We start from the raw sequence: 26,297 nt of genomic DNA on the forward strand, positions 1-26,297 counted from the left end.
GGAGAAGGAAAGGGTGGTAGATACGTGGAATGCCTTCCCGTGGGAGGTGGTGGAGATGAAAACAGTAATGGAATTCAAATATGCATTGGATAAACACAAAGGAATCCTGTTTAGAAGGAATGGATCCAAGGAATCTTAGCGGAGATGGGGTGGTGACGCTGGTAATTGGAGAGTAAAACCAATGCTGGGCGGACTTCTACGGTCTGCGCCCTGATCATGACTGAATAGATATGGATGGGCTGGAGTGTAAATTTTAAGGGGCTTCAACGTTAGCTTCAGAACTTAGTACAAGAACTAAGGGTAGTGGTGTACAGTTGAGGGGAGTGGATTTTGGGGTGGGGTTTGAGGGGCTCAGCACACAAGGTAAGGGAGCTGTGTACTTTGGAGTTTTTTCTGAAGTCCACTGAAGTGCCTCCTAGGGTGCCCTGTTGGCATCCTGGCATGTCAGGGAGACCAGTGCACTACGAATGCTGGCTCCTCCCATGACCAAAGGGCTTGCATTTGGTCGTTTCTGAGTTGAGCATCCTTACTTTTCATTATCGCCGAAAATCAGAAACGACCAAGTCAAAGGACGACCATCTCTAGTGAAAACCTAAATTTCAAGATTTGGGCGTCCCTGGCTGTATTATCGAAACAAAAGATGGACGCCCAACTTGTTTCGATAATACGGATTTCCCCCGCCCCTTCGCCGGGACATCCTGCGAGGACGTCTTCAGGAAAACTTGGGCGCCCCTTTCGATTGTGCCCCTCCACATCTACTTATTGATATATAGAAACTGTGTATAATATCTAATTTCAGCTATAATATAAAATATATGAAATTTAGGATGACCGCAACCAAAGATGCAATTTCTGGGTAAAAAAAGGACATTCAACTTGGACTTGCCCAACAACTGATAACAATATTTAAATGAATAAATCCTTTATTAATAATCCTAGTTTTTTTTCTATAAGCATTTTCTGCTGTTCCTTTCAGGTCTCAGCAGAATAATATAGCACTTAGGGAAAAAGATACAGCCCAGGAGTCCAGCACTAGAAGCCAGGATAGCAAATATCTCCACTGCCACCATGTACTTGCCCTTGGTGCTCAGGTAAGTTGGGATGAAGGAGATCCAGACACTGCAGAACACCAACATGCTAAAGGTGATGCATTTGGCTTCATTGAACCTGTCAGGTAGATTTCTTGCTAGGAAAGCTACGATGAAGCTGATGCCAGCCAGAAATCCCAGGTAACCCAAAACACAGTAAAATGCATGTATTGACCCTTCATTACATTCAATTAGTATTGTTCCAATTTCTGATTTCATATTAAGATATGGGAACGGGGGAGCAGTGAACAACCATGCAAGACACAGAACAGTTTGAATAAGGGAACAGAAAAGGACTACAGAAATTGAGATCCTGGAACCCATCCATTTCCAGAGCTTGCTTCCAGGCTTGGTGGCATGAAAGGCCAAGACCACAGTGGTGGTTTTTGCCAATATAGAGGAGAGAGCAATGGAAAAACTGATCCCAAAGGCAGTCTGTCGGAGAACACAGCTCACTTTGTCAGGGTGGCCAATGAATACCAAGGAACAGAGGAAGCAGAGCATGAGGGAGTTGAGGAGAATGTAACTGAGGTATTGGTTGTTGGCTTTCACTATGGGGGTGTCTTTGTAATGAATAAAGATCCCCAAAATGGCAGTATTAATGAGAATTAAGAAAATACAGATGAAAGTCAAAGTTATCCCCAAAGGCTCTTCATGGGTCAAGAAGGATATCACTTTTGGGATGCAGGCATCTTGCTTCTGATTGGGCCATTGGTCCTCTGGGCATTTCGTACAAGCATCTGTATCTGAGAATGAAAAAATATTGTCTCATTACCTCACAAATCACATCAGTTACAGGACAGTAACCATTCCCTTATAATAAGGCTTGTTTCAAATTGACAGACAGTAGCAAGTAATGAACGATGAGCTTCCTGGAAATAAAATCATGCATTATTTTTTAGATGAACTTTCACCTGAAATGGATGTTTGTAAAGGATTCCATATGTCTTATCTAATCGGGGTGTGATTAGTTTTCCTAGCGGTATCCAGCGCGTATTTTTGGATTAGACATAAGGTATTCCACTGGGACATGCAAAGACCCATTTTTCATAGAATACGGAGATTGCAATTGAGACATCCAGATCAGGATGTGCTCAGTTGTGTTGATGTTTTGGAAAAGGCAGGAGTGCATGCATATTTGCTGGCCCATATTGGGTCTTCAATAAAGGATGAATATGGGCCTAATATGAGCGTAGCACATAATAACATGAAATCACTCACCAGTCTGGCTGGAGATCTCTCCCTCTGGACAGGGAATACAGTCATAGCAGCAGACAGGCTTTCCTTCCCTGGTTAATTTCCTGAACCCAGGATGGCAACTCGGACTGCACCTGAACTCTGGAGGTGTCTGAGGATTGAGAAGAAACTGATTAACATGAGGTAATACTGGATTATGACTTTTCAAATGCAGTGTTACTTTTCTGTCTAAACATGAGCATTTTTCCCATTTAGTTTTTCAGCGCATTGCAAACCTACTCAGTAGAATATGGAGGTCAGTATGAGCTCTATTTTGATTGGAAATATAAATAACTAGTAAAAAAAGGCCCGTTTCTGACACAAATGAAACGTGCGCTAGCCAAGGTTTTCCTCGAAGTGTGTATGTTTGAGAGAGAGTGTGTGTGACAGTGACTGTGAGAGAGAGAGAGAGTGAATGTGCGAGTGTGTGTGTGTGACAGAGAGAGAGAGTGAGACTGGGTGCGAGTGTGTCTGTGAGAGAGTGTGTGTGTGAGAATGAGAGTGTGTGCCATGGTCCCCTCCCTCCCTCCCAGTTCCTCCCTCCCTCCGAGTTCCAGGGTCGTTGTCGCCTCCCTCCCAGTTCCAGGGTCCCCCTACTACTACTATTTAGCATTTCTATAGCGCTACAAGGCGTACAAAGCGCTGCACAAACATAGTAATGCGACGTCACACACATGAGGGTGTCGTCGTCCCTCCCTTCCTCCCTCCCTCCCTCCCTTCCAGTTCCAGGCCCCCTACCTCCAAATTTGAAGTCATCTTCACTTACAAAGTCGGGTTTACGGCGGCCGGCAGCAGCAGTAACAGGGGTGCAGGCTTGGCCCTTCTGTCTCTCTCAGCTCTGGTCACGCCCTCATTTCCTGTTTCCACAAGGGCGGGACCAGAGCTGACAGAGAGAGAAGGGTCGAGCCTGCATGCCTGTTACCGCTGCTGCTGTCGGCCGCCGTAAACCCAACTTCGTAAGTGAAGTTGACTTTTAAAATTTGGAGGTAGGGGGCCTGGAACTAGAAGGGAGGAAAGGAGGGACGACAACACCCTCATGCGTGTGACGTCGTGTTCCATTAGCCGGCAATTCTGCAGCATTCCCTTCCAGTGATTGGTCTTTACGAACACGGAAGTACATGACATCATTTCAGGAGATGGATACAGCAGGAGCACGAATGCTTCAAGGCATCACTTTCTCAGCTTCAGAACGTTGGAGGTGCTTTTTATTATATAGGATAGGATATGAAGTAGGTTTGACCTGGAATCAGTCATTCAGGCTGATTGGGGAATGTTTTGAGCAATGTAGCTGTGCAGGTCACCTTTAATGGTTTGATTAAAAGTATGAGAAAATACCTCTGCTTCCTCGTAAGAAAAAAGGATTTTAGGTGATGTCTTTCTAACCTACTTTTCTACCTCCAAGTCTGAACATTTACCTCATGGAGCTGCTCACCATTGGTTGCTTATCTTATAAGCATTTTTGTTTCTTTAATCATTTAGGTGACACCTTTATCCAGAGTGAGTTTCATTCAGCTACACGAGATATTTTTTGTTTAAACTTGTTGCCTTGTCAAATAGATATATTTTGGCCAAATTTATCTTGATCTGTAAAGGATGCAGCAAACGTGTTCCAGGAGCAGGGCCTAATTTATACAGATATCAATACTATTCAGCTACTGTCCAGTTAACATACCCATTGATATTAAATTACACTGCAGACATAGCAGGTCTAACATTATATTGATTTATTTAAAGTTAGGCCGGCGTATTTAGAGGGCTAAGCTATATAGATATTACTGCTGAATATAGCATGAAGATATATAGATAAATTAGCAAATGATGGTAGACAAAGACCTGAACGATCCAACCAGTTAGCCTTCCAGTCACGCTCATTATCAAGTCATGATTAAACCAACAATGAATGTGATTTAAAATACTTGATCATTGCCCATCACCAGCCTTAGTTCTTCACAGCCAGAGTCATTATTTAAGTGCCACTGATCATGCAAACACACCACCAATCTTTTTCTTTTTGCTGTTTATACCATTCATTTTCTAATTAGAGATCCTCTGTGTTCATCCCACACTTTTTCAAATTCTTCTACCGTTTTGTCTCCACCTCCTCCCTCGGGAGGGCATTCCAAGCATCAACCACACCTCTCTGTAAAGAAGAATTTCCTGACATTATTCCTAAGTCTACCACCCTGCAACCTCAATTCATGTCCTCTAGTTTTACCATTTCCCCTTCTCTGGAAAATATTTATTTCTATATTAATACTTTTCAAGTATTTGAATAGCTGTGCTTCCTCTCCTCTAGGGTATACATATTCAGATCTTCCATTTTTGTCACCTTCCTCTGGACCTCTTCAAGTCCTTTTACATCCTTAGCAAGACATGACCTTAAAAACTGAACATAACATTCCACGTGGGGCCTCACCAATGACTTGTACAGGGGCATCAACACCTCCTTTCTTCTGCTGGTCACGCCTCTCTCTATACAGTTTAGCATCCTTAAGGCTATAGCCACTGTCTTGTCGCACTGTTTCATCGCCTTCAGATAATCATAGCTTAACCATGTATTGAGTGAAAAAATAATTTCTCCTATTATAAAACATGGTATTGCTATGTAACCTCAAAAATTACAAGGAATAGGTACACAGTGAGCTACATTCCTTCAAAAAGTACAAAGAGTAGGGGACACTCAAAGAAGTTACATGGTGTATCAGCGGTTTGCGTATATAGGTTTAAAAAAGGTTTGGACAAGTTCCTGGAGGAAAAGTCCACAGTCTGCTATTGAGACAGTCATGGGGAAGCCACTGCCTGCCCTGAACTTAGTATTATGGAATGTTGCTACTAATTGGGTTTACGCCAGGTACTTGTGACCTGGATTGGCCACTATTGGAAGCAGGATAGTGGGCTAGGTGGACCATTGGTCTGTCCCAGTATGGCTGTGCTTATGCTCTTAAAAGATAGGCACTGAAATAATGAGTGCTATGAAAGTATTCTATTGACCTTTACAGATTATTAGCTCAGTGAAAACTTCACACCTAACTTTGGGTGTGAGCATTTATAACTGCTAAAGGCTGGTGTAAATACAGGCACCCAACTGATGGCAAGTAGGCAAATGCAAGTATTCTATAACAACACGTGTAATTTGTGGGAATGCCCATGACCTGCCCTGCCCTTTGGAGTTCTGCACTAACGGGTGTAAGAAGAAATGAGAGCAGTGAGGTAAGGGGGGGGGGGGGGGGTGGAGGTGCCAAAGTGAAGGACCTCAAATGCCAACGTGATGAACTTAAATTGACTTTAAATCTGACCTCGTTGAATGTTCTCTCCCACATGATTGCCTCTTCATAGATAGTAAATTCCTGATCTGGAGGAGCATAAGAGTTATAACTTCCAACAATTTCTTTAATCCGTGTCCCATCGGGTAGAATGACAACGTTTATAATATCATATCCAATGGCGAGATCACCGTTCTCATCAAAAAAGATTTCCTCACCCAGAACGTTCTTAAAGTGGAGGTTCTTCAGATGATGATGAAGCTAATGAAAATGAGAGACATTTTTAATAGTGAAGCTCACTGCGGTTATAACTTCTAAGTTCATACAATCTGATCCTGATCTTAGGAACATGTTTTCAATTTGAAGCAACATTAGCGTGGAGCTTATTTTTGAAGTTTATTTTAAAAATTACCTTTTTACCCCATTAATTTTAAAAAAAAGCTAATCCACACTTTCATGCAAAAATGCAAAACATAGAAGCGTCCTCTTTGTTTAATCTCATAACACTCTGTTACAAAGTTCCACAGTTCCAGAGGATCAATAGGCATGCCCCAAAAACAACTTATCTGGTGAAGTATCTTATCATGCAGTACTCAACGCTTTTCTTTTCTTCCAACCTTTTAACACAACAGCTGCAGGATAAATATGTAGTTTTTATATGTGCTTTTATCTCTGCAATTAGCTGTGTGTCTATAATGTTGGACATGAAGCATCTGTTTAATAGTTAAAAGACCTTCTGCAATTCACTACATCCTGCTTCCCTTTCACACTGCGCAATCATATACCATCACTTCTTTCTGAACATATCATTCTTCTAACATAGGATGTTACCTTCCATGGCAGAAAATCTAAAAATCTCTCACTTTCTCCACTCCTCTTGGTGGTATTCCTAGAACCAGAAGTGATCATGTCATGCAATGCATGTGCCAGGCCATACACAGCATTGTAAACGTTATAACTATCCCCAGAGTTTATAAAGTCACAGTGTATTTGGAAAAATAATGTTTCCTCACTGTTGCAGGATCTTTGGATGCTCTTGGGGCACTGGTTGTTACACAGGTCCTTCCACCACATCTCTATGAATGAATCATTTGGAAACATGGCAGGATTCCCCTCACGGACAAATTTGTGAAAGCTTGGAATAGTTTTCTTTGCGACTGCTAAAGCTAAGGTGTTTTTTCTATCAACACTGTATGAGGGGAAGAAAAATCCCCATTCTTCTGAGATGATCCAGACCTTTCCAGGTGCTTCCCAAATGGGTGTATGTCTTATAAGTTCTCTGTAGTCTTTATTACAATATAAAATAATCACATTAGTTGAATATGTACTGAAGGTGTTATAAATATCTGTATTTTGAAGTCCGAGTGAACGGGACTGACGTAAGGTTTCTATGAATTCAATGCAACCTCCACTCTGCTCAATTCCTTCTCTCAGGATCTGCACAGCCCTCATGCTGTTTTCATCATCAAATGCAATGATACCAACCCAGGTCCAGCCAAAATGCTTCAATAGTTTGAGTATCCCAGCACAGATGTGCATGTCACTGGGAACAGTCCGGTAGAAATAAGGAAACTTAGCTGTGTCGCTCATGAGAAGATTTCCTGAGATGTAACTTATCTGCTGAAAATAAAAGATTGAATTTATCATCACCTTTGCCATGAAAAGATCATATTTCATTCACATATCAAATATTTAGAGCATAGTAATATGTAATTTATCTTTAAAATTGAGCATGGCATCAGAAGATTGGAGGGTAGCCAATATATGACAGAGTCTATTGTAAAGAACAAAATTACAGAGCATATACATAAGAATGGATTAATGAGACAAAGAGGGGCATTTTCGATATGACGTCTAAGTCCAACTTTGGACGTTTTGCTAAAAATGTCTAAATTCAAGTGGAGAATATAGCCATTTTCAAAACAGAAAAATGTCTATCCTTTTTTTTTTTTTCAAAAATGGCTATTTGCTAAATGTTTTGTACTCTGTGCATTTATCTTTTTGGTCCAAAGAAATGTCCAAGTGAGAAAAGCACAAAATCAAGCCATTGGGATGTAGGAAGATCCAGCTTTCTTAGTAGACTGGCCACACAGATTTCCCAGGAAAGCAATGGGACACACTTGGGAGCACTGGAGTGGACATCAAATAAATGCTCCCAGGCACACATCTCACTGTTGCTCCCTTATCCTGTCTGCTAAGCCCCCCAAAACCCACCACCCCCAACTGTACACCACTACAATAGCTCTTATGGGTGAAGGGGGCACTTATACATGGGTATAGTGGGTTTTGGAGTGCTCACAGTTTCCACCACAAGTGTAACAGATAGGGGGACATATGAGCCTGGGTCCACCTGTCTGCAATGCATGGCACCAACCACTAGACTACTCCAGGGACCTGCATGCTGCTCTAATGGACCTGAGGCTGGTAAGTAATGTTTTTAATCAACTTTTATGGGGAATGGGTGGCAAGGGGTTAGTGACCCCTGGGGGAGTAAGGGGAGGTCATCCATGATTCCCTCCAGTGGTCATCTGGTCATTTAGGGCACTTTTTTGTGGCTTATTCATTAATAAAACAGGTCTAGACCAAAACGACCAAATTATAGCCCTGGATGTTTTTGTTTTGTTCCATTATGGCAGAAAAATGTCCAAGTGTTAGGAACGCCCAGATCTCACCCTTAACATGCCCCCTTGTGATTTGAATACACTTCTGACGGACTTCATAGAAAAACGTCTAAAAATTGGCCGTTTTTGTGAAAAAAATGTCCAAATGCAGACTTATGCCATTTTTGGGATCTTTTTCCCCTTTGAAAATGAGCCCCAAAGCCAACACGGATTTAGTGAAAGGAAATCTTACTTCACCAATCTACTACATTCCTTTGAAGGGGTGAACAAATGTACATAAAGGTGAACCGGTCGTTATTATGTATCTGGATTTTCAAAATGCATTTGACAAAGTAATTCATGAAGGACTGAAAGAAATTAGAAAGTCATGCAATAGGAGGTAATGTTCTGTTGTGGATTAAAAACTGGTTAAAAGATAGAAAACAGAGAATAGGGTTAAATGGTCAGTATTCTCAATTGAGAAGGGTAGATATTGGGGTTCGCAGGGGTCTGTACTGGGACCGCTGTTTTTTAATATATTTATAAATGATCTAGAGATGGCATTAACTAGTGAGGTAATTCAATTTGCTGATAACACAAATTTATTCAAAGTTGTTAAATTGCAAGAGGATTGTGATATTCAGAGGCAGTTACCCCGAAACTCTATATAAAGTGCCCTAAATCGGCCACATGGCCAAATTACGTGCAAGAGGATTGTGAAAAATTACAAGAGAACCTTATGATACTGGGAAACTAGGCATTCAAATGGCAGACGGTGTTTAATGTGAGCAAGTGCAAAGTGATGCATGTGGGAAAGAGGAACCTCAACCATAGTTACATGACACAGGGTTCCACATTACGAGTCACCGACCAGGAAAAGGATCTAGGTGTCATCGTTGATATGTTGAAACCCTCTGCTCAATGTGCAGCAGCTAAGAAAGCAAATAGAATGTTAGGTAATTATTAGGAAAGGAATGTTAAACAAAAAGGAGGACATTATAATGCCTTTGTATCGCTCCATAGCACGACCACACCTCAAATATTGTATTCAATTCTGGTCACCGCATCTCAAAAGAAATATAGAGGGACATTTTTGAAAGGGACATTCAAGTTTCAATTTGGACGTCCGTGCAAAACATCCAAATCCAGGGGTGGGGAAACCCGTATTTTCAAAACAAGATAGATGTCCATCTTTCATTTTGAAAATACCGTCAGGGACTTCCAAATCCTTAAATTTTGCCGTCCCTAGATTTGAACGTCCCTAGACATGGACGTTTCTGATTTTCGGCGATTTTCGAAACCAAGGACGTTTATTTCAGAAACGAAGAAATGCAAGCCACTTGGTCGTTGGAGGAGCCAACATTTGTAGTACAATGGTCCCCCTGAAATGCCAGGACACCAACCGGGCACCCTAGGGGACACTGCAGTGGACTTCATAAAATGCTCCCAGGAACATAGCTCCTTTACCTTGTGTGCTGAGCCCCCCAACCCCCCTCAAAACCCACTACCCCCACTGTACACCACTACCATAGCCCTTACGGTGGAAGGGGGTACCTAGATGTGGGTGCAGTGGGTTTGTGGTGGATTTTGGAGGGTTCGCTGTTTCCTCCACAAGAGTAACAGGTGGGGGTGGATGGTGCTGAGTCCGCCTGTCTAGTGACCTGCATACTGCTGTCATGGACCTGAGTATGACATCTGAGACTGGCATAGAGGGGGTTAGTGACCACTGGGGAGTAATGGGAGGTCATCCCCGATTCTTTCTGGTGATCATCTGGTCATTTCAGGCACCTTTTTGTGCCTTAGTTGTAAGAAAAACAGGTCCAGATGAAAACATTCAAGTGCTCGTCAGGGCCGTCCTTCTTTTTTTCGATTATGGGTCAAGGACGTCCAAGTGCTGGGCAAGCCCAAGTCCCGCCTTCACTATGCCTCTGACATGCCCCCTTGAACTTTGGCCATCCCTGCGATGGAGTGCAGTTGGGGACGTCGAAAATCGGCTTTCGATTATACCGATTTGGACGTTTCTGTAAGAAGGACGTCCATCTTCCGATTTATGTCAAAAGATGGGCGTCCTTTTCTTTCGAAAATGAGCCCAATAGTGGAACTAGAAAAGGTACAGCGAAGGGTGACGAAAATGATAAAGGGGATGGGACGACTTCCCTATGAGGAAAGGCTAAAACGGCTAGGGCTCTTCAGCTTGGAGAAAAGACAACTAAGGGGAGATATGATAGAGGTCTACAAAATAATGAGTGGAGTGGAATGGGTAGACGTGAATCGCATGTTTACTCTTTCCAAAAACGTTAGTACTAAAGAGTATGCAATTAAGCTACAAAGTAGTAAATTTAAAACAAATTGGGAAAATATTTCTTCACTCAACGTTTAATTAAACTCTGGAATTTGTTGCCAGAGAATGTGGTAAAAGCAGTTAGCTTAGCAGGTTTTAGAAAAAGTTTGGACAAATTCTTAAAAGTCCATTAAAAGATGGACTTGGAATAATCCATTCCCAGCATAAAGCAGCATAAAATCCATTATACTCTTTTGAGATCTTGCCAGGTACTTGAGACCTGGATTGGGCACTGTTGGAAACAAGATGTTAAGCTGGATGGACTTTCAGTCTGTCCACCACCAGGACCATCAAGGAGTTCATTAAGAGCCCTTTGTCTAGACCTACTGAAGGAAAGCAAGGATGCTGAGACCCCTAAAAGTCTGGCCTGCCCCAACCTCAAGCTATTCCCTCATTCAAAGAGAGTCTCCAAGCAACTCAGGAGAAGAGCAGTACCTAGGGAATTATTTCCACCTGCCTCGGTCTCGGATTCATTCTATTTGCTAGCAATGGTACTACTAGACATACACAGAGCTGTACACATTATCCAACGGTTTCTATATAGTGTGACTTAAGCTGCTTGTGTAAATCCAGTTGTATTCTGGATTTCTACATGCAGCATAAATAGCTAACAAGCCAATCAGCACTGATAATTGAACTTAACATGCAAGTATTAACATTAATTGGCATTAATTAGGATTTACATGCACAACTGTCTAGGCATGTTCTAAAAGCGATGTGTGTATATTCTAAGATGCAGATCTGAGAAGGCAGTATGGCCATGGGAGGGGCATGGACAGGTCATGTGCATTACTTGAAATTACATGCAGTGTTATAAAATATGACCGTTCCACAAGTAATTAGGTGTCGGCATTTACACCAATTTTCCATTGGTATAAATGGCTGCAACTAAATCTAGTCACAGAAAATAGGTGTTGGGCCGGGAATATTCTATAAACTACATCTAGATTTAGGTGTTTTCTATAAACTGCGCCTAAATTTTGGTATAGTTTATAGAATGCACATAGGCTTATTTTTCTTTGGAGCCATTGTTTTAGGTGTGATATATAGAACGTAGCCCAATATGCAGGTACTTTCTTTAGTGGGCCTAGTGGGTTCATAATCTAAGCTTTTGTACCTATGGCATTGGAAGATTAAGTGACTTGCCCAAGGTCACAACGAGCTACAGTGGGAACTGACCCCAGTTCGCCAGGATCAAAGCCAACTAGTAATGTTTTCTTAGCAGTAGTTTCATTACAAACTCTTACTTTATAGCAACTAATACATTTTCTCAAATAAAACAAATTGAGGTATCAGATAGCCTGACTTACTCTTCCTAAAAACAAAGGAAAGTGTCTCTTACTGACCTCAAGCTTAAGGAGAATAAAATAAACAGGTATACAACCATTTGTGCCAGGCAAGACAACAATTTGTCCCAACCTGTGGGAAACAAATGGTAACATTTTATCACAAAACTGAGGGGTATACATTCTCTTTGTAGCTGTTCTAGGCAAGACCCACACGATTCATAGACTTTTCTAAACACTGGACTTTCTCAATGATCCTTCTATATAACTGTGGCTTTAATTTGAGGCTCACATGTGAGGCTCACCATCTGGAGAATTTGTTGGCTAGAATCAGCGTTAGAAGAATAAACCTACCCACCTTGTAGCAGCTGCCATTACTTGGAACATGATCTTTAGTCAGCATCTTGTTTGCCACAAAACCTAGTATGACTGTTTATTTTATTTTCCATTTGGCTTGAGATCAGTTAGAGCAATTTGCCTTTGCTTCAAGAAAGTAGAAGACATGCTGACTGATACTTTGATTTGCTTCTTTCAGGAAAATTAATAGTTATTATTACATTACATTACATTTGTATCCCACATTTTCCCACCTTTTTGCAGGCTCAATGTGGCTTACATGGAAGGGCATAATCGAACGCGAACGCCCATGTGTAAGGACGTCCATCTCCGAGAACGGGTCCGTGAAGGGGCTGGCCGAACCGTATTTTCGAAAAAGATGGACGTCCATCTTTTTATCAAAAATACGGTTTGTGCCAGGCGAATGCATTGGATTTGGGCGTTTTTTTGAGCTGGGCGTTTTCGTTTTTCAGCGATAATCGAAACCAAAGCAGCCCAGCTCAAAAACGACCAAATCCAAGGCTTTGGGTCGTGGGAGGGTCCAGGATTCATAGTGCACTGGTCCCCCTCACATGCCAGGACACCAACCGTGCACCCTAAGGGGCACTTTTAAAAAATAGAAAAAAACCTTAAATTACCTCCCAGGTGCATAGCTCCCTTACCTTGGGTGCTGAGCCCCCCAAATCCCCCTCCCCACAACTCTACAGCATTACCATAGCACTTAATGGTGAAGGGGGACACCTACATGTGGGTACAGTGGGTTTTGGGGGGGTTTAGAGGGCTCCCATTTACCACCACAAGTGTAAGAGATGGGGGGGATGGGCCTGGGTCCACCTGCCTGAAGTCCACTGCACCCACTAAAAACTGCTCCAGGGACCTGCATACTGCTGTGATGGAGCTGGGGATGACATTTGAGGCTGGTATACAGGCTGGAAAAAAAAAGTGTTCTTTTTTTTGGTGGGAGGGGGTTAGTGACCACTGGGGGAGTCAGAGGAGATCATCCCCGATCACTCTGGTGGTCATCTGGTCATTTAGGGCACTTTTTTGGCACCTGTTCGTGACAAAACAGGGTCCTAAAAAAGTGCCCTAAATTCTCGCTAAAAACGCCTTTATTTTTTCCATTATCGGCCAAGGGCGCCCATCTCTGCTAGGCTGATAACCATGCCCCAGTCCCACCTTTACCATGCCTCCGACACGCCCCCGTCAACTTTATTCATTCCCACGACGGAGTGCAGTTGAAGACGCCCAAAATCAGCTTTCGATTATACCGATTTGGGCGCCTGCGAGAGAAAGATGTCTATCTCCCGATTTAGGTCGGAATATGGGTGTTTTTCTCTTTCGATTATAAGGTGGATGGTACCGTAAACGGCGTTAGCCGATTCCGGTATGAACAAATACAGGTATCAACAATACAAGGTGAAATTGTGGTAGAATGGGTTACATGTATGGTAAATACAATTGGGGGAACTTAGAGAGGGAGAGGAAGAGTTAGGGTATGTCCATTACAATCTTTGGTTACATTGTGTCGCAGGTATCCAGGTTTTTTATGTTGGGTCGGTGGGGTATGCTTTTCTGAACAGGTCTGTCTTTAGTAGTTTCCGGAAATTTAGGTGATCGAGCGTTATAATGAAACTGCTGCTTAAAACCTCCACTAGTTTGGTTATTGTACCATAAATCATTACTTGCGAGAAATTTCCTTCTCAGAATTCTTATTGCACTGAGTGTTAATAACTTTACACTCACGAGTTCCAATAATTCATCATATACATTAATCACATTGTCCTTACAGTTTGAACCAGATCATAGAAGAGAGAATGAAGTGAAATAAAAGATGCTTCCTGACCTGTGGGTAGTGGTATATCCTAGACAGGCTGGAAAACTGGCTCGAGTGCTCAGGTGGAAGACTTTCAATAAAAGCAAACAGTGATCTAGAAGTTTTGCAGCTGTAGTTTGGGATCCCAGTCTCCATTCCTGAAAATATATTTATGGCAGCTCTATACATTAAGAAAAAGTTGTCATAAGGGTTCTCAATGCGGAACCCCAGTGTGAGGTTGAGTAAGAGCTCCGAGCTGTTGTTAATCTCCTCCACTGCAGACACAAAGGCCAGGAAGTTGTAATAGTTCAAAGGTACAGGACTTTAAAGACAATAAATACCATTAAAATATGAAATTAGCATCAAAGTATAAGATAGTGAAGCACAGACATTAGTAATAGGCAAGCATGAAAAAAGCCTAGGATTAGGGATAGAAGCATTGTTTGTTACAAGCTGTATATATTAGTCTGATAAAGACCAACAGGTGTATGCTCCAGGTTTTGCAGAAATTAACTGCATTTCTTTCTTCTCTCTCCCTCCTCCCATATTTGTTCAATTCTTCAGCCATGCCCTCAGGACATAGCAAATAAATGCATATCCTACCAACATGCACAAACCCATAATCACTAGACCTAGCACTGCTATTTCTGTGCCCATCCATATGCATCTGAATCAATAATATAAACTCCCCACCGAAGATTATTCAGGAGCCAGTGAAGGTAGGATGAAGAAGTGGTATCAGGAGAGACAGCATGGTTGAAAGTACATGTGGAAATTCCCAATCCACAGCAACAAAAATGGGGCCAGACCCATGATTGAACAACTTGAAATGTTAGCAGAAGTTCATATCAGCCATAGATGAAGATGTGTCCCAGCGTGCAGGGAGAAAGAAAGGAGAGGGAGGGGAGGGGAAGGAAGAGAGTTAAGAAAAAGGAGGAAGAGGAGGTGAGGTGGGATAAGACCAGAGGCATAGCCAGGTTTTGATCTCAGAAAGAGCATGGAACAAGAAAAAAGACGAGAACACACTCAAAGACTGGAAACAACTACAAAGAAAATACAAATACGCTATCAGACAAACTAAAAGAACATACTACAAAACCAAAATAGGACCAAACTACGGAGATACACACAAACTCTTCTCACTCGTAAACAATCTCATAAACACCACTACAGCCACCTCCAACAACACAGAAACCCCATCAGCAATCAATCTCGCAAATTACTTCAAGGAAAAAATCATAAAGCTCAGACTTATGATACCTCCAAATACAATGGACTACACAAATGTACTTGAATGTCTAGACCCGAAACCCAGGGAATGCCCAGCAGACCGATCATGGACCAACTTTGACAAGCTCTCATCGAAGGAAATCTCACATTGGCTCGGAAAATATGCCAAATCACAATGCAAATTGGACATATGCCCTAATAGTCTAATAAGATCCGCACCCAAACAATTCAAAATAGACCTCACGAATCACGTAAATCACAGGCTTCAAAACGGATCTTTCCCACAGATAAAGGAAACATCCTACTAACTCCGCTACTGAAAGATGCTAAGAAGAACACAAAGGACTTAGCCAACTACCGCCCAGTAGCATCTATCCCACTCATAACATAACTCATGGAAGGCATAGTGATGAAACAACTCACTGAATACCTAAATAAACACTCAATCCTGCACAAATCTCAATCAGGATTTCGGACAAACCACAGCACAGAAACTGTTCTAGTAGCCGCAATGAACTCATTCAAACAAGCAATCGCAACTGGTAACAAGATACTCGTCCTACAATTCGACTTATCCAGTGCCTTCGACATGGTTAATCATGAAATACTACTACATATCCTATCCCCTATGTGGCGCTCTCCTGAATCGTCCGACTGCTGCCCAGGAAGCCGCGAGCGGATTGAGGGACGCGGGCGCACTCCGCACCCGACTGCTCCACGCGTCGGAGCGCCGACAGAGAGGAGTTGATCAGCTTGAGGTGCGGCAGAGCAGCAGAGCGGCGGTGACTCCTGAGCCACACGCAAATCCTGTGGTGGCTGCGCTAGAGGCACCGGGCCATCGGGCGGCACGGAGGAGGATCAGACCCACTCGCGGGACGCCGCACCGAAGAACACTAGGAGCGCAAACCCCACGAACATCGTCCCTAACGTGTACCATTCAGCAGGGACCTGCCCAGAAAAAGCCCAACCAAAGATTCTGCTCCACTATCACTACATATGAAACTTGCAGACGACCCACAATGGCAATCCAAGCTTAGCTACGGCCTGCAAGTATTTGATCACTTCCCAACCCTTTGATCACTTTGTATCTCCTTTAAATAATGTTCATACTGCTTGTTGCTGCTGTTACTATATTTTCCACCGCTTAATGTTCATGTAGCCTGTTGGAAGTCCGCATGGGAGGCCTGCCTGTGCCCCCCCTTCTGTGTCCTGAGAGTGACGACCGACATCCACTCACCACTCACGGGGAGGTGGAATACCTCCTCCGGAAGGAGCGGTGACTGAGACACCATCGAAACGGTAAGCCACGTCAGGAGGCTTGCCTGTTGCCCGTTGCCCCCTTCTGTGTCCTAAGAGTGGAACACCGATCACACCGTGGCCCGCGCGGAGTCTCCTCATCCGCGAACTGGTCCACTCACAGTCAAGGAGGTGAAATATCTCCTTCTTTATCGGAGAGAACACTGATTGTGACGTGCCTAGCACCACGGAATCTCCACCAACGAGTCCCCTGCAACCCAGTTTCCATCACACTTAGTCGAAACTGCCTGGCTTTAACTCTTGCTGTTACCAGTCTCCCCTGCAACGTTTTGATCCCACTCTACCTGCTTATATTACTGCCGCCACTCCACCAAGGCTATACCCTTTACTGCTACTCTGTAGCACTCTGGAAACATACATTAGACTGTTTGATCTCCTTAATTTTATATGTTTCATTGTCTCAAGTCGCTACCTAAAATCCTACTGCTCTGTATCATGCTGATATTCTACCTAATTGCTGTTTTAAATTCTACAATATTGTATCATGCTGAAATTCTACCTAATTGCTGTTTTAAATTCTGCAATATTATAGACAGTGAGGCTTAATTCTGCAATATTGTAGACAGCGAGGCTTAAGCTGCACCTCACTGCAAATCCTCACTTATTTGCTTTATTAATTGCCGCTACAATCTGCAATATTGTTAGCATTTAGGCTTAGCTGCACCTCACTGTAATCTACTTTAATTGTTGATTGAACTGCTTTAATGCTAATGTTTAAATCCTCATGTTGTTACCTTGACTACTGATGCATACTGAAAACCTACTTTAACTGTTGACTTTAACTGCTGATTGAATTCCGTTAAACACTATCACTCCCTATGCCTTAGCTGCTGCATGCTGCCTACTGCCTGCTGTCCCAGTCCTAGCCTTCCTGCCTTCCTCCTCCACTCCTATCACCTTAACCACTTCACATCTACCCGCATCCACCTTAGCGCCTATATATGGCCCCTATACACATTCTCTTCATCGCCCTGTCCCTTCCTAACCTCTTCCCCCCTCCCCTTCCACTGTCTACCTCAGGAACTCACTGCCCACCCTTGTCCCCTCCCGTCCTGCTCTTTACTCCCCTACCCTACCTCCCCCCACCCCCCACCACCTCCCCAGCTCTCCTGCCCCCCTCGTCATTCCTAGCTCTCAACCTTCTACACTTCCTCCCCACCATTAACCCATCCCCATTCCTCCTTAACCCATCCCATCTTCGTCGACCCTCCTCCCCCACCCTCCTCCACACTCTCTTACTCCTTCTCCTACTTTCTGCAGGTGACATCAATCCCAATCCAGGTCCCCCCCACCTCTCAATATCCACGTAACCAGTCCCAGAATGCCTCCAATCTCATCTCTATTCCCCTTCTCCCCCTTGCTTCCCTCCCCTTCTCGTGTGCCCTATGGAATGCCCACTCAGTATGCAACAAACTCTCCTTCACCCACGATTTGTTCATCTCCCGTTCCCTTCAACTGCTCGCTTTAACTGAAACTTGGATAACCCCTAATGACACTGCCTCAATCGCAGCCCTATGCCATGGAGGATATCTTTTCTCCCACACTCCCCGCCCAGACGCACGCGGTGGAGGCGTTGGGTTTCTTCTCTCACCCTCTTGTAGTTTCCAACCCCTCCCCCTGCCACAGTCTCACTGCTTCTCATCCTTCGAAACTCATGCCATCCGGCTATTCTACCCGACACCACTCAGAGTTGCAGTCATCTACCGCCCCCCTGATAAGCCCCTCTCTTCCTTCCTTACTGACTTCGACGCTTGGCTCACCGTCTTTCTTGACCCCTCATCTCCATCCCTCATTCTTGGTGATTTTAATATTCACGTTGACGACCCATCCAACTCCTACGCTTCTAAATTCCTCACTCTGACATCCTCCTTTAACCTCCGACTATGCTCTACCACCCCTACTCACCGTAATGGCCATTGTCTCGACCTCGTTCTCTTCTCTTCCTGCTCACCTTCCAATTTCTGCACCTCAGTCCTTCCTATCTCCGATCATCACCTAATCACCCTCACACTTCATCACCCTCCCCCTCAACCTCGCCCAACTATAGCCACTGCCTTCAGGAATCTCCAGGCCGTCGACCCCCCTACCCTATCCTCTCATATCTCCAATCTCTTCCCTTCCATCTCGTCTTCCGAATCTGTCGACACGGCTGTCTCTGCCTACAATGAAATTCTCTCCACTGCTCTGGATACCCTAGCACCATCTGTCTCTCGACCCACTAAGCGCATTAATCCTCAGCCCTGGTTAACCCCTTGCATCCGTTACCTTCACTCCTGCACCCGATCTGCTGAATGACTCTGGAGGAAATCTCGCACCCTGTCAGACTTCACCCATTACAAATTCATGCTATCCTCCTTACAGTCCTCCCTATTCCTTGCCAAACAGGAATACTATTCTCAATTAACTAATTCTCTCGGCTCCAACCCTCGTCGCCTCTTCGCCATCCTCAACTCCCTACTTAAAGTGCCCTCCGCTCCCCCCCCCCCCCCCCCACTCTCTCCTCAAACACTAGCTGACTACTTCCGCGATAAGGTGCAGAAGATAAACCTTGAATTCACTTCCAAGCCTTCTCCTCCCTGTGACTTCTTAACCCACTCCCCCAACCAACCTAGCCTGGCCTCCTCCTCCTTCTCCTCCTTCCCTGAGATCACCGAAGAAGAAACTGCTCGCCTTCTCTCTTCCTCTAAGTGCACCACCTGTTCCTCTGATCCCTTTCCCACCAATCTGCTTAACAATATCTCTCCTACAGTCAACCCCTCAATCTGTCACATCCTCAACCTCTCTCTCTCCACTGCTACTGTCCCTGACACCTTCAAGCACGCTGTAGTCACACCACTTCTCAAAAAACCATCACTTGACCCCACCTGTCCCTCCAACTACCGCCCCATCTCTCTTCTACCCTTCCTCTCCAAATTACTTGAACGCGCTGTCCACAGCCGCTGCCTTGATTTCCTCTCCTTGCAGGCCGTCCTCAATCCCCTCCAATCCGGCTTTCGCCCACTGCACTCGACAGAAACAGCACTCTCCAAAGTCTATAATGACTTGTTCCTCGCCAAATCCAAAGGTCACTATTCCATCCTCATCCTCCTCGACCTAACTGCCGCCTTTGATACCGTCAATCATAATTTACTTCTTAACACACTGTCCTCATACGGGTTCCAGGGCTCCGTCCTCTCCTGGTTCTCTTCGTATCTTTCCCATCGCACCTTCAGAGTATATTCTAATGGCTCTTCTTCCACCCCCATCCCGCTCTCTGTTGGGGTTCCTCAAGGTTCTGTCCTTGGACCGCTTCTTTTCTCGATCTACACCTCTTCCCTGGGCTCGCTGATCTCATCACATGGTTTCCAGTACCATCTCTATGCTGATGACACCCAGCTTTATCTCTCCACTCCCGACATCACGGTCGAAACCCAGGCCAAAGTTTCGGCCTGCCTTTCAGACATCGCTGCCTGGATGTCCAACCGGCATCTGAAACTGAACATGGCAAAGACTGAGCTCCTTGTCTTTCCACCCAAACCCTCTTCTCCTCTTCCCCCACTTTCCGTCTCTGTTGACAATGCCCTCATCCTCCCCGTCACTTCAGCCCGCAATCTCGGAGTCATCTTCGACTCCTCCCTCTCCTTCTCTGCCCATATCCAGCAGACAGCTAAGACCTGTCGCTTCTTCCTCTATAATATTAGCAAAATTCGCCCATTCCTCTCTGAACAGACCACCCGAACCCTCGTCCACTCGCTCGTCACCTCTCGTCTTGACTATTGCAACCTTCTTCTCACTGGCCTCCCGCTTAACCATCTATCCCCCCTTCAATCTGTCCAAAATTCTGCCGCCCGTCTTATCTACCGCGTGAACCGATACTCTCATATCACCCCTCTCCTCAAGTCACTTCACTGGCTCCCGATCCGCTACCATATACAGTTCAAGCTTCTCCTTTTAACCTTCAAATGCACTCAATCTGCAGCCCCCCATTACCTCTCTACCCTCCTCTCCCCGTATGTTCCCACCCGTAACCTCAGCTCTCAGGACAAATCACTCCTATCTGTACCCTTCTCCACCACCGCTAACTCCATACTCCGCCCATTCTGCCTCGCATCACCATATGCCTGGAACAGCCTTCCCGAGCCCATACATCATGCACCCTCCCTGCCCATCTTGAAGTCCTTACTCAAAACCCATCTCTTCTCCCTTGCTTTTGGCGCATAACCACCTTCCCCACTCTTGATACCTACACTGACTACATAGTTTGTAACCTTTAGATTGTAAGCTCTTTTGAGCAGGGACGGTCCTTCCCCATGTTAAACTTGTACAGCGCTGCGTAACCCTGGCAGCGCTATAGAAATGCTAAGTAGTAGTAGTAGTAGTAGTAGAGCAATAGGCACAGTAATCAAATGGTTTAAAGGATTCCTAACCACAAGATCATACCAAGTAACAACGAATGCGGACAGATCACCCCCATGAACACCCGAATGTGGAGTACCCCAAGGATCCCCCCTATCACCAACCTTATTCAACCTAATGATGGTTCCGTTAGCCAAATTGCTAGCCAATCAAAACCTCAATCCTTACATATACGCAGACGATGTCACAATCTACATCCCGTTCAAACATGATCTAAATGAAATCACCAACAAGATCAACCAAAGCCTCAAAATCATGCACACCTGGGTGGATGCATTCCAGCTAAAACTTAACGCAGAAAAAACACAATGTCTTGTACTCACCTCCCAACATAACACAAAAAACTTCTCTACCATAATCACACCATACTGCTCTCTTCCAGTCTCACAAAACCTGAAAATTCTTGGAGTTACTATTGATCGAAACATCACTCTTGATACCCACGTGAAGAACACAACGAAAAAGATGTTCCACACAATGTGGAAACTCAAAAGAGTAAAACCATTCTTCCCGAGATACGTCTTCCGCACCCTGGTCCAGTCAATGGTAATAAGCCATCTGGATTACTGCAATGCACTATATGCGGGCTGCAAAGAACAAACTATCAAAAAACTCCAAACAGCCCAGAATACTGCCGCCAGACTCATATTTGGAAAACCTAAATATGAAAGTGCAAAACCCCTTAGAGAGAAACTGCACTGGCTCCCACTTAAAGAACGCATTGCATTCAAGATATGTACGATTGTACACAAAATCATCCATGCAGACGCCCCGATCTACATGCTGAACCTAGTGGACCTACCTCCCAGAAACGCCACAAGAACATCCCGCAAATTCCTCAACTTCAACTTCCCCAGCTGTAAAGGATTAAAATAAAAGCTGATGCTTGCCACTACCTTCTCCTACACGAGCACACAAATATAGAATGCTCTACCCACAGACCTGAAATCAATTGTTGAATCAAATAACTTTCGCAAATCTCTGAAGACATACTTCTTCAACAAGGCCTACAACGAGAACCAACAGCTTCACTAATTCACTCTCTCAATCCAACCAGTTAGGAAAATCCACTTCTACTATCACCCGCCCAATCACTTCCTCTTTCTTCTCTACTTAATCTCTTCACACTACTAACTGTATCTGATATTCTGGAATGACAATGTCATAACAAAACTATGTAAGCCACATTGAGCCTGCAAATAGGTGGGATAATGTGGGATACAAATTGTAATATCTGTAATCCCGGTAGCAAACCTTCAGGGGGTGGTAGGCTCCCTTCAGCAGTCCACAAACAAAGTCCTTCCAGACAACACAGCTTTTAGTTCCAAACAGTTTATTTCCCCTCCTCCACAAATCTCAGTTCAAGGGGGTTAAAGTCCCATTCAGTTTCCAAAAACAAAGCAACAAGAAAAAAAAAACTTCCCTTTAAATCCAAGTTCTCCCCAGTTCAACAGCCTGGGTTTCAGTTTTAAAAGTCTTTCCACTTGGGTGGTTGCAGAATGGCAGTACACCGCCCACAACACAGCTAATTGATTCCTGTGACCACCCACCGCCTTCAGTCCCTGCAACTCTGCCCCAAAGTACAATTACAGTCCATGTCAACTGGCTCCTCCAAACCTGGTGTGCTGGTCCCTCCAGACTCTCCTTCCTCCAAGCACTCCATTAACTCTGCCTCTCTGCTAGGCTTTTGGTTGGAGACCTCCTCCCCCTCCCAGGTGGAAGGAATCTTGTACTGATTTCTAACCCAAGGGAATTGAGCTTTGTCATCCCTGCTCCCCCTTCTGGCCCTCGTCTGCCATAGCAGCTGCTCTTTCCAGTCCGTTTCCCCCTCCCTTCCACATGGGGGCCATACCGGGTTTTGGGACCTACCCCCCCTCCCGATCCCTTCTCTCAGGGCCTTGTGGGGAATGTAGTCTGGCCCCATACCTCCTCCTGACCTGCTTAAACCCTCTAACCTCCTTACACACCCCCCTTCAAATAATTGCAATCCCTGCTTCCTCCAGGCTACTTGCTGGGGAGTTCGCAATTCGGGACAGGGCGTCAGCGTTCCCGTGAAGCTTCCCGCCCTATGCTGTAACGCTAAATACCAGCGGGTGAGCCTGGCATTCTGCCCCTGCATTTGTTGGAGCCATTTCAGAAGCGTGTGGTCAGTAATCAAAACAAAAGTATTGCCCTGCAGATAGTATTTCAGAGTTTCTATAGCCCATTTTATAGCCAAACACTCCTTCTCTATAACAGCGTAATGCTGCTCTGCCGGGTGCAGTTTCCTACTCAGAAAAAGGACAGGGTGCTCCTCCCCTTCAAACTCTTGGGATAACACAGCCCCCAAGCCCGTCTCGGAGGCGTCTGTTTGTAACAGGAAGGGCTTCTCAAAATCTATTCCTTTTAAGACTGGTTCCTGACACAGGAGGTCTTTCAACCTTTGGAACTCCCCACGCCCTGCCTCTGTCCACTTTAGGACATTAGGGCACCTTTTCCTCAGCATGTCAGTAAGGGTGCTTGACCTCTCCGCAAATCTAGGAATGAATCTGCGATAATATCCTATCAGCCCCAAAAACCCCCTCAATTGTTTTTTGTTGTGGGGCAGCAGAAAATCACGCACTCCCTGCACTTTATCCCTTAGGGGTTTGATAACTCCCCCTCCCACAATGTATCCCAAGTATTTTACCTCTTCACTAGCAAACACGCACTTCTTTGGCTTCACTGTTAGGCCCGCCCGCCTGAGGGATTCTAGCACAGCTTTGACTTTGGGCAAATGGGACTCCCAATCTGAGCTAAAAATGACAATATCATCCATGTACGTGGCTGCGTAGTCCGAATGCCACCTCAGCAACTGATCAGCCAATCATTGGCAGCACGCTGCCGCCTCATTTAACCCAAATGGCATTCGTCTAAATTGGAATAACCCTATAGGGGTGCCAAAGGCTGTTTTGGGCTTAGCCTCCTCTGTCAGCGGCACTTGCCAATACCCTTTCGTAAGATCTAAGGTAGTTAAATACTGAGCACGCCCCAGTTTGTCCAGTAAGTCATCTATCCGGGGCATGGGATAAGCATCAAACCGGGATATGGCATTCACCCTTCGGAAATCTATACAAAACCTCTGAGACCCATCACTCTTTGGTACCAACACTACTGGACTGGACCAGGGACTAACTGATTCCTCTATGATACCTAAGTCCATCATTTCCTGTACCTGCCTTATAATTTCCTTCCTCTTAAATTCGGGTGTTCTATGGGGCCTCTGCCTTACAATCCTACCAGGCTCGGTGATGATATCATGGGCCACCAAATGGGTTTCCCCAGGTAGGGGATTGATAACATCCTGAAACTCCTCTATCATTTCCCTTACCCGTTGCCTCTGCCCCGGGGATAGAGACTCGCCAATAACGGGTTTCCCCCCTTCCTGTACATCACTTAGTTGAGGCCCCAACTCCTCTTCAGGGACCGCCACCAACCCTTCTCTCTCTATCCACAGTTTCAATATATTTACATGGTAGGTCTGAATCCTACCTTTCGCATGCCTTACCCGATATGTCCATGGGCCTACTCTGGCTGTCACCACGCAGGGTCCCTTCCACTGAGAAGTAAACTTATGGGGGTCTGAGGCCACCATGATGAGCACTTTATCTCCCACTTGAAATTTCCTTACTTTTGTGCCCCGTTCATAATACCCATTCTGGCTCTCTTGGCTCTGCCCCAGGGTGTCCTGCGCAAACGCCGTGACCCTCTGAATCCTTTCTCTTAACTCCCTCAGGTATGTACTAACCTCTCTGGGCTCTTTCGTCTCTCTACCCATGCCTCCTGAATTATGTCCAGAATGCCCCGCGGCAATCGTCCAAAGACCAATTCAAAGGGGGATACCCCTAGGGATGCTTGGATATTCTCCCTACATGCATATAAAGCATAGGGTAACAACTGGTCCCAATCCTCATATTTCCCTTTCAAGCCTTTCCTCAACATCTGCTTAAGGGTTTTATTAAATCGCTCTACCATCCCGTTTGTCTGGGGATGGTAGGCAGCTGTGGTAATGTGGCGTATGTTAAAAGCTTCCCACAGTTCTCTTAACTGTCTAGATTTGAAACTGGACCCCTGATCTGTAAGCATTTCTCGTGGGAATCCCACTTCACAGAAAAGCTTGACCAATTCGGTCGCTATACTGGTAGCTCATATATTTCTCATTGGGAAGGCCCAGGGAAACCTAGTGGCCCTATCCATGACTACTAAAATGTATGCGAAACCCCTAGGTGTTCTGATGAGGGGTCCCACAATGTCCATAGCCATACTTCGCATAGGTTCCCCAATAATAGGCAATGGTACCATAGATGCCCTGGGAGGATATCGGTCCACCAACCGCTGACAGGAGGGGCAACTTTGGCAATAATTCTGGACTTCCCTATGTACGCCAGGCCAATAAAAACGCTCCAGCACCTGTTTCAACGTACTCTGGGAGCCCTTATGCCCTGCTAAAGGATGATCGTGGGCCCCTTTTAGAATAAGGCTCCTAAAGACCCTGGGAATTACCAGCTGGCCTCGCACGGGTCCCCCACCGGATCCTGTATTTCCCGGTACAACAATCCCTCCACCACCCAAAACCGGGGAAACCCGCCTGAAGGCCCCCCTTCCACTTGTTCCCAGACCCATTTTAATACCGGGTCATCTCTCTGCTCCCGGCCAAAAGCGGGAAATCTCTCCACCACCTCTTGTGGCCTCCATGGCATAGCCTCTCCTTCCCCCCAACCTCCTTAGGGGCCCTAAGGGGCATAGCCCGGCTATGCCTCTCCGCCTGCCGTGTTTCTCTAGCCTTCCTCCCTTTACCCGGTTCCCCCATTATCTCCTCATGGAAAGGGAAGAGCTGACCTACCGAATCCTCCCCCCTATCCTGCGACCCACCCCGAGCCTTCTGAGCCCGGGTAGTCACCCACCCTGTGACCCCTTTCAACCCCCGTACAAACAGCTCCCACTCCCTCCCCAAAATGAGGTCAAAAGGCAATTTTGGCAGGATCGCCACATTAAGCCACCCTCTTCCCAGAGGGCTCCGTAGTTGGATCCTGAACACAGGGTAGGCGGTTGAAGCCCCATGTATGCACCTAATCTGAATCATTCCTACATACTGTCCGCCCTCTTCCCCCATGGCGGTGCTCTGGATCTTATTCCAAAGGGCCCGGGACATCATCGACTGATTGGCCCCCAAGTCTAACAGGGCCTTAACTGTCACCCCTCCCACCTGAACCTCCAGGAAGAAGAAATCCTCGGGATCTGTTCCCAAATGTCCCGCAAACCCTAATCTTTCCCTACACTCCTTCAGCATGTGGCCGGGCTTCCCACATCTAAAACACCTTCTTCCCCCTGGACTGGGACCTGGGTCCCTACGACCCTCCTCCCTCTTCCCACT

The 26,297-nt window shown here is 45.3% G+C and overlaps 1 protein-coding gene across 1 annotated transcript; it reads right to left on the reverse strand.

The window, feature by feature from the left end:
* Positions 1-947: 947 nt before the first annotated feature.
* Positions 948-24,701, reverse strand: LOC115464721 (vomeronasal type-2 receptor 26-like). The gene is made up of 6 exons (XM_030195080.1): positions 23,875-24,701; positions 13,994-14,285; positions 6,419-7,207; positions 5,621-5,848; positions 2,310-2,436; positions 948-1,834 (listed from the first exon to the last, which is right to left on the reverse strand). The coding sequence occupies exons 1-6, from the start codon at positions 24,699-24,701 to the stop codon at positions 948-950; spliced, it is 3,150 nt and encodes a 1,049-aa protein (XP_030050940.1).
* Between the last annotated feature and the right edge of the window lie 1,596 nt (positions 24,702-26,297).

Source organism: Microcaecilia unicolor, chromosome 3 (assembly GCF_901765095.1).
Source record: "Microcaecilia unicolor chromosome 3, aMicUni1.1, whole genome shotgun sequence".
In the NCBI taxonomy this organism is placed as follows: domain Eukaryota; kingdom Metazoa; phylum Chordata; class Amphibia; order Gymnophiona; family Siphonopidae; genus Microcaecilia; species Microcaecilia unicolor.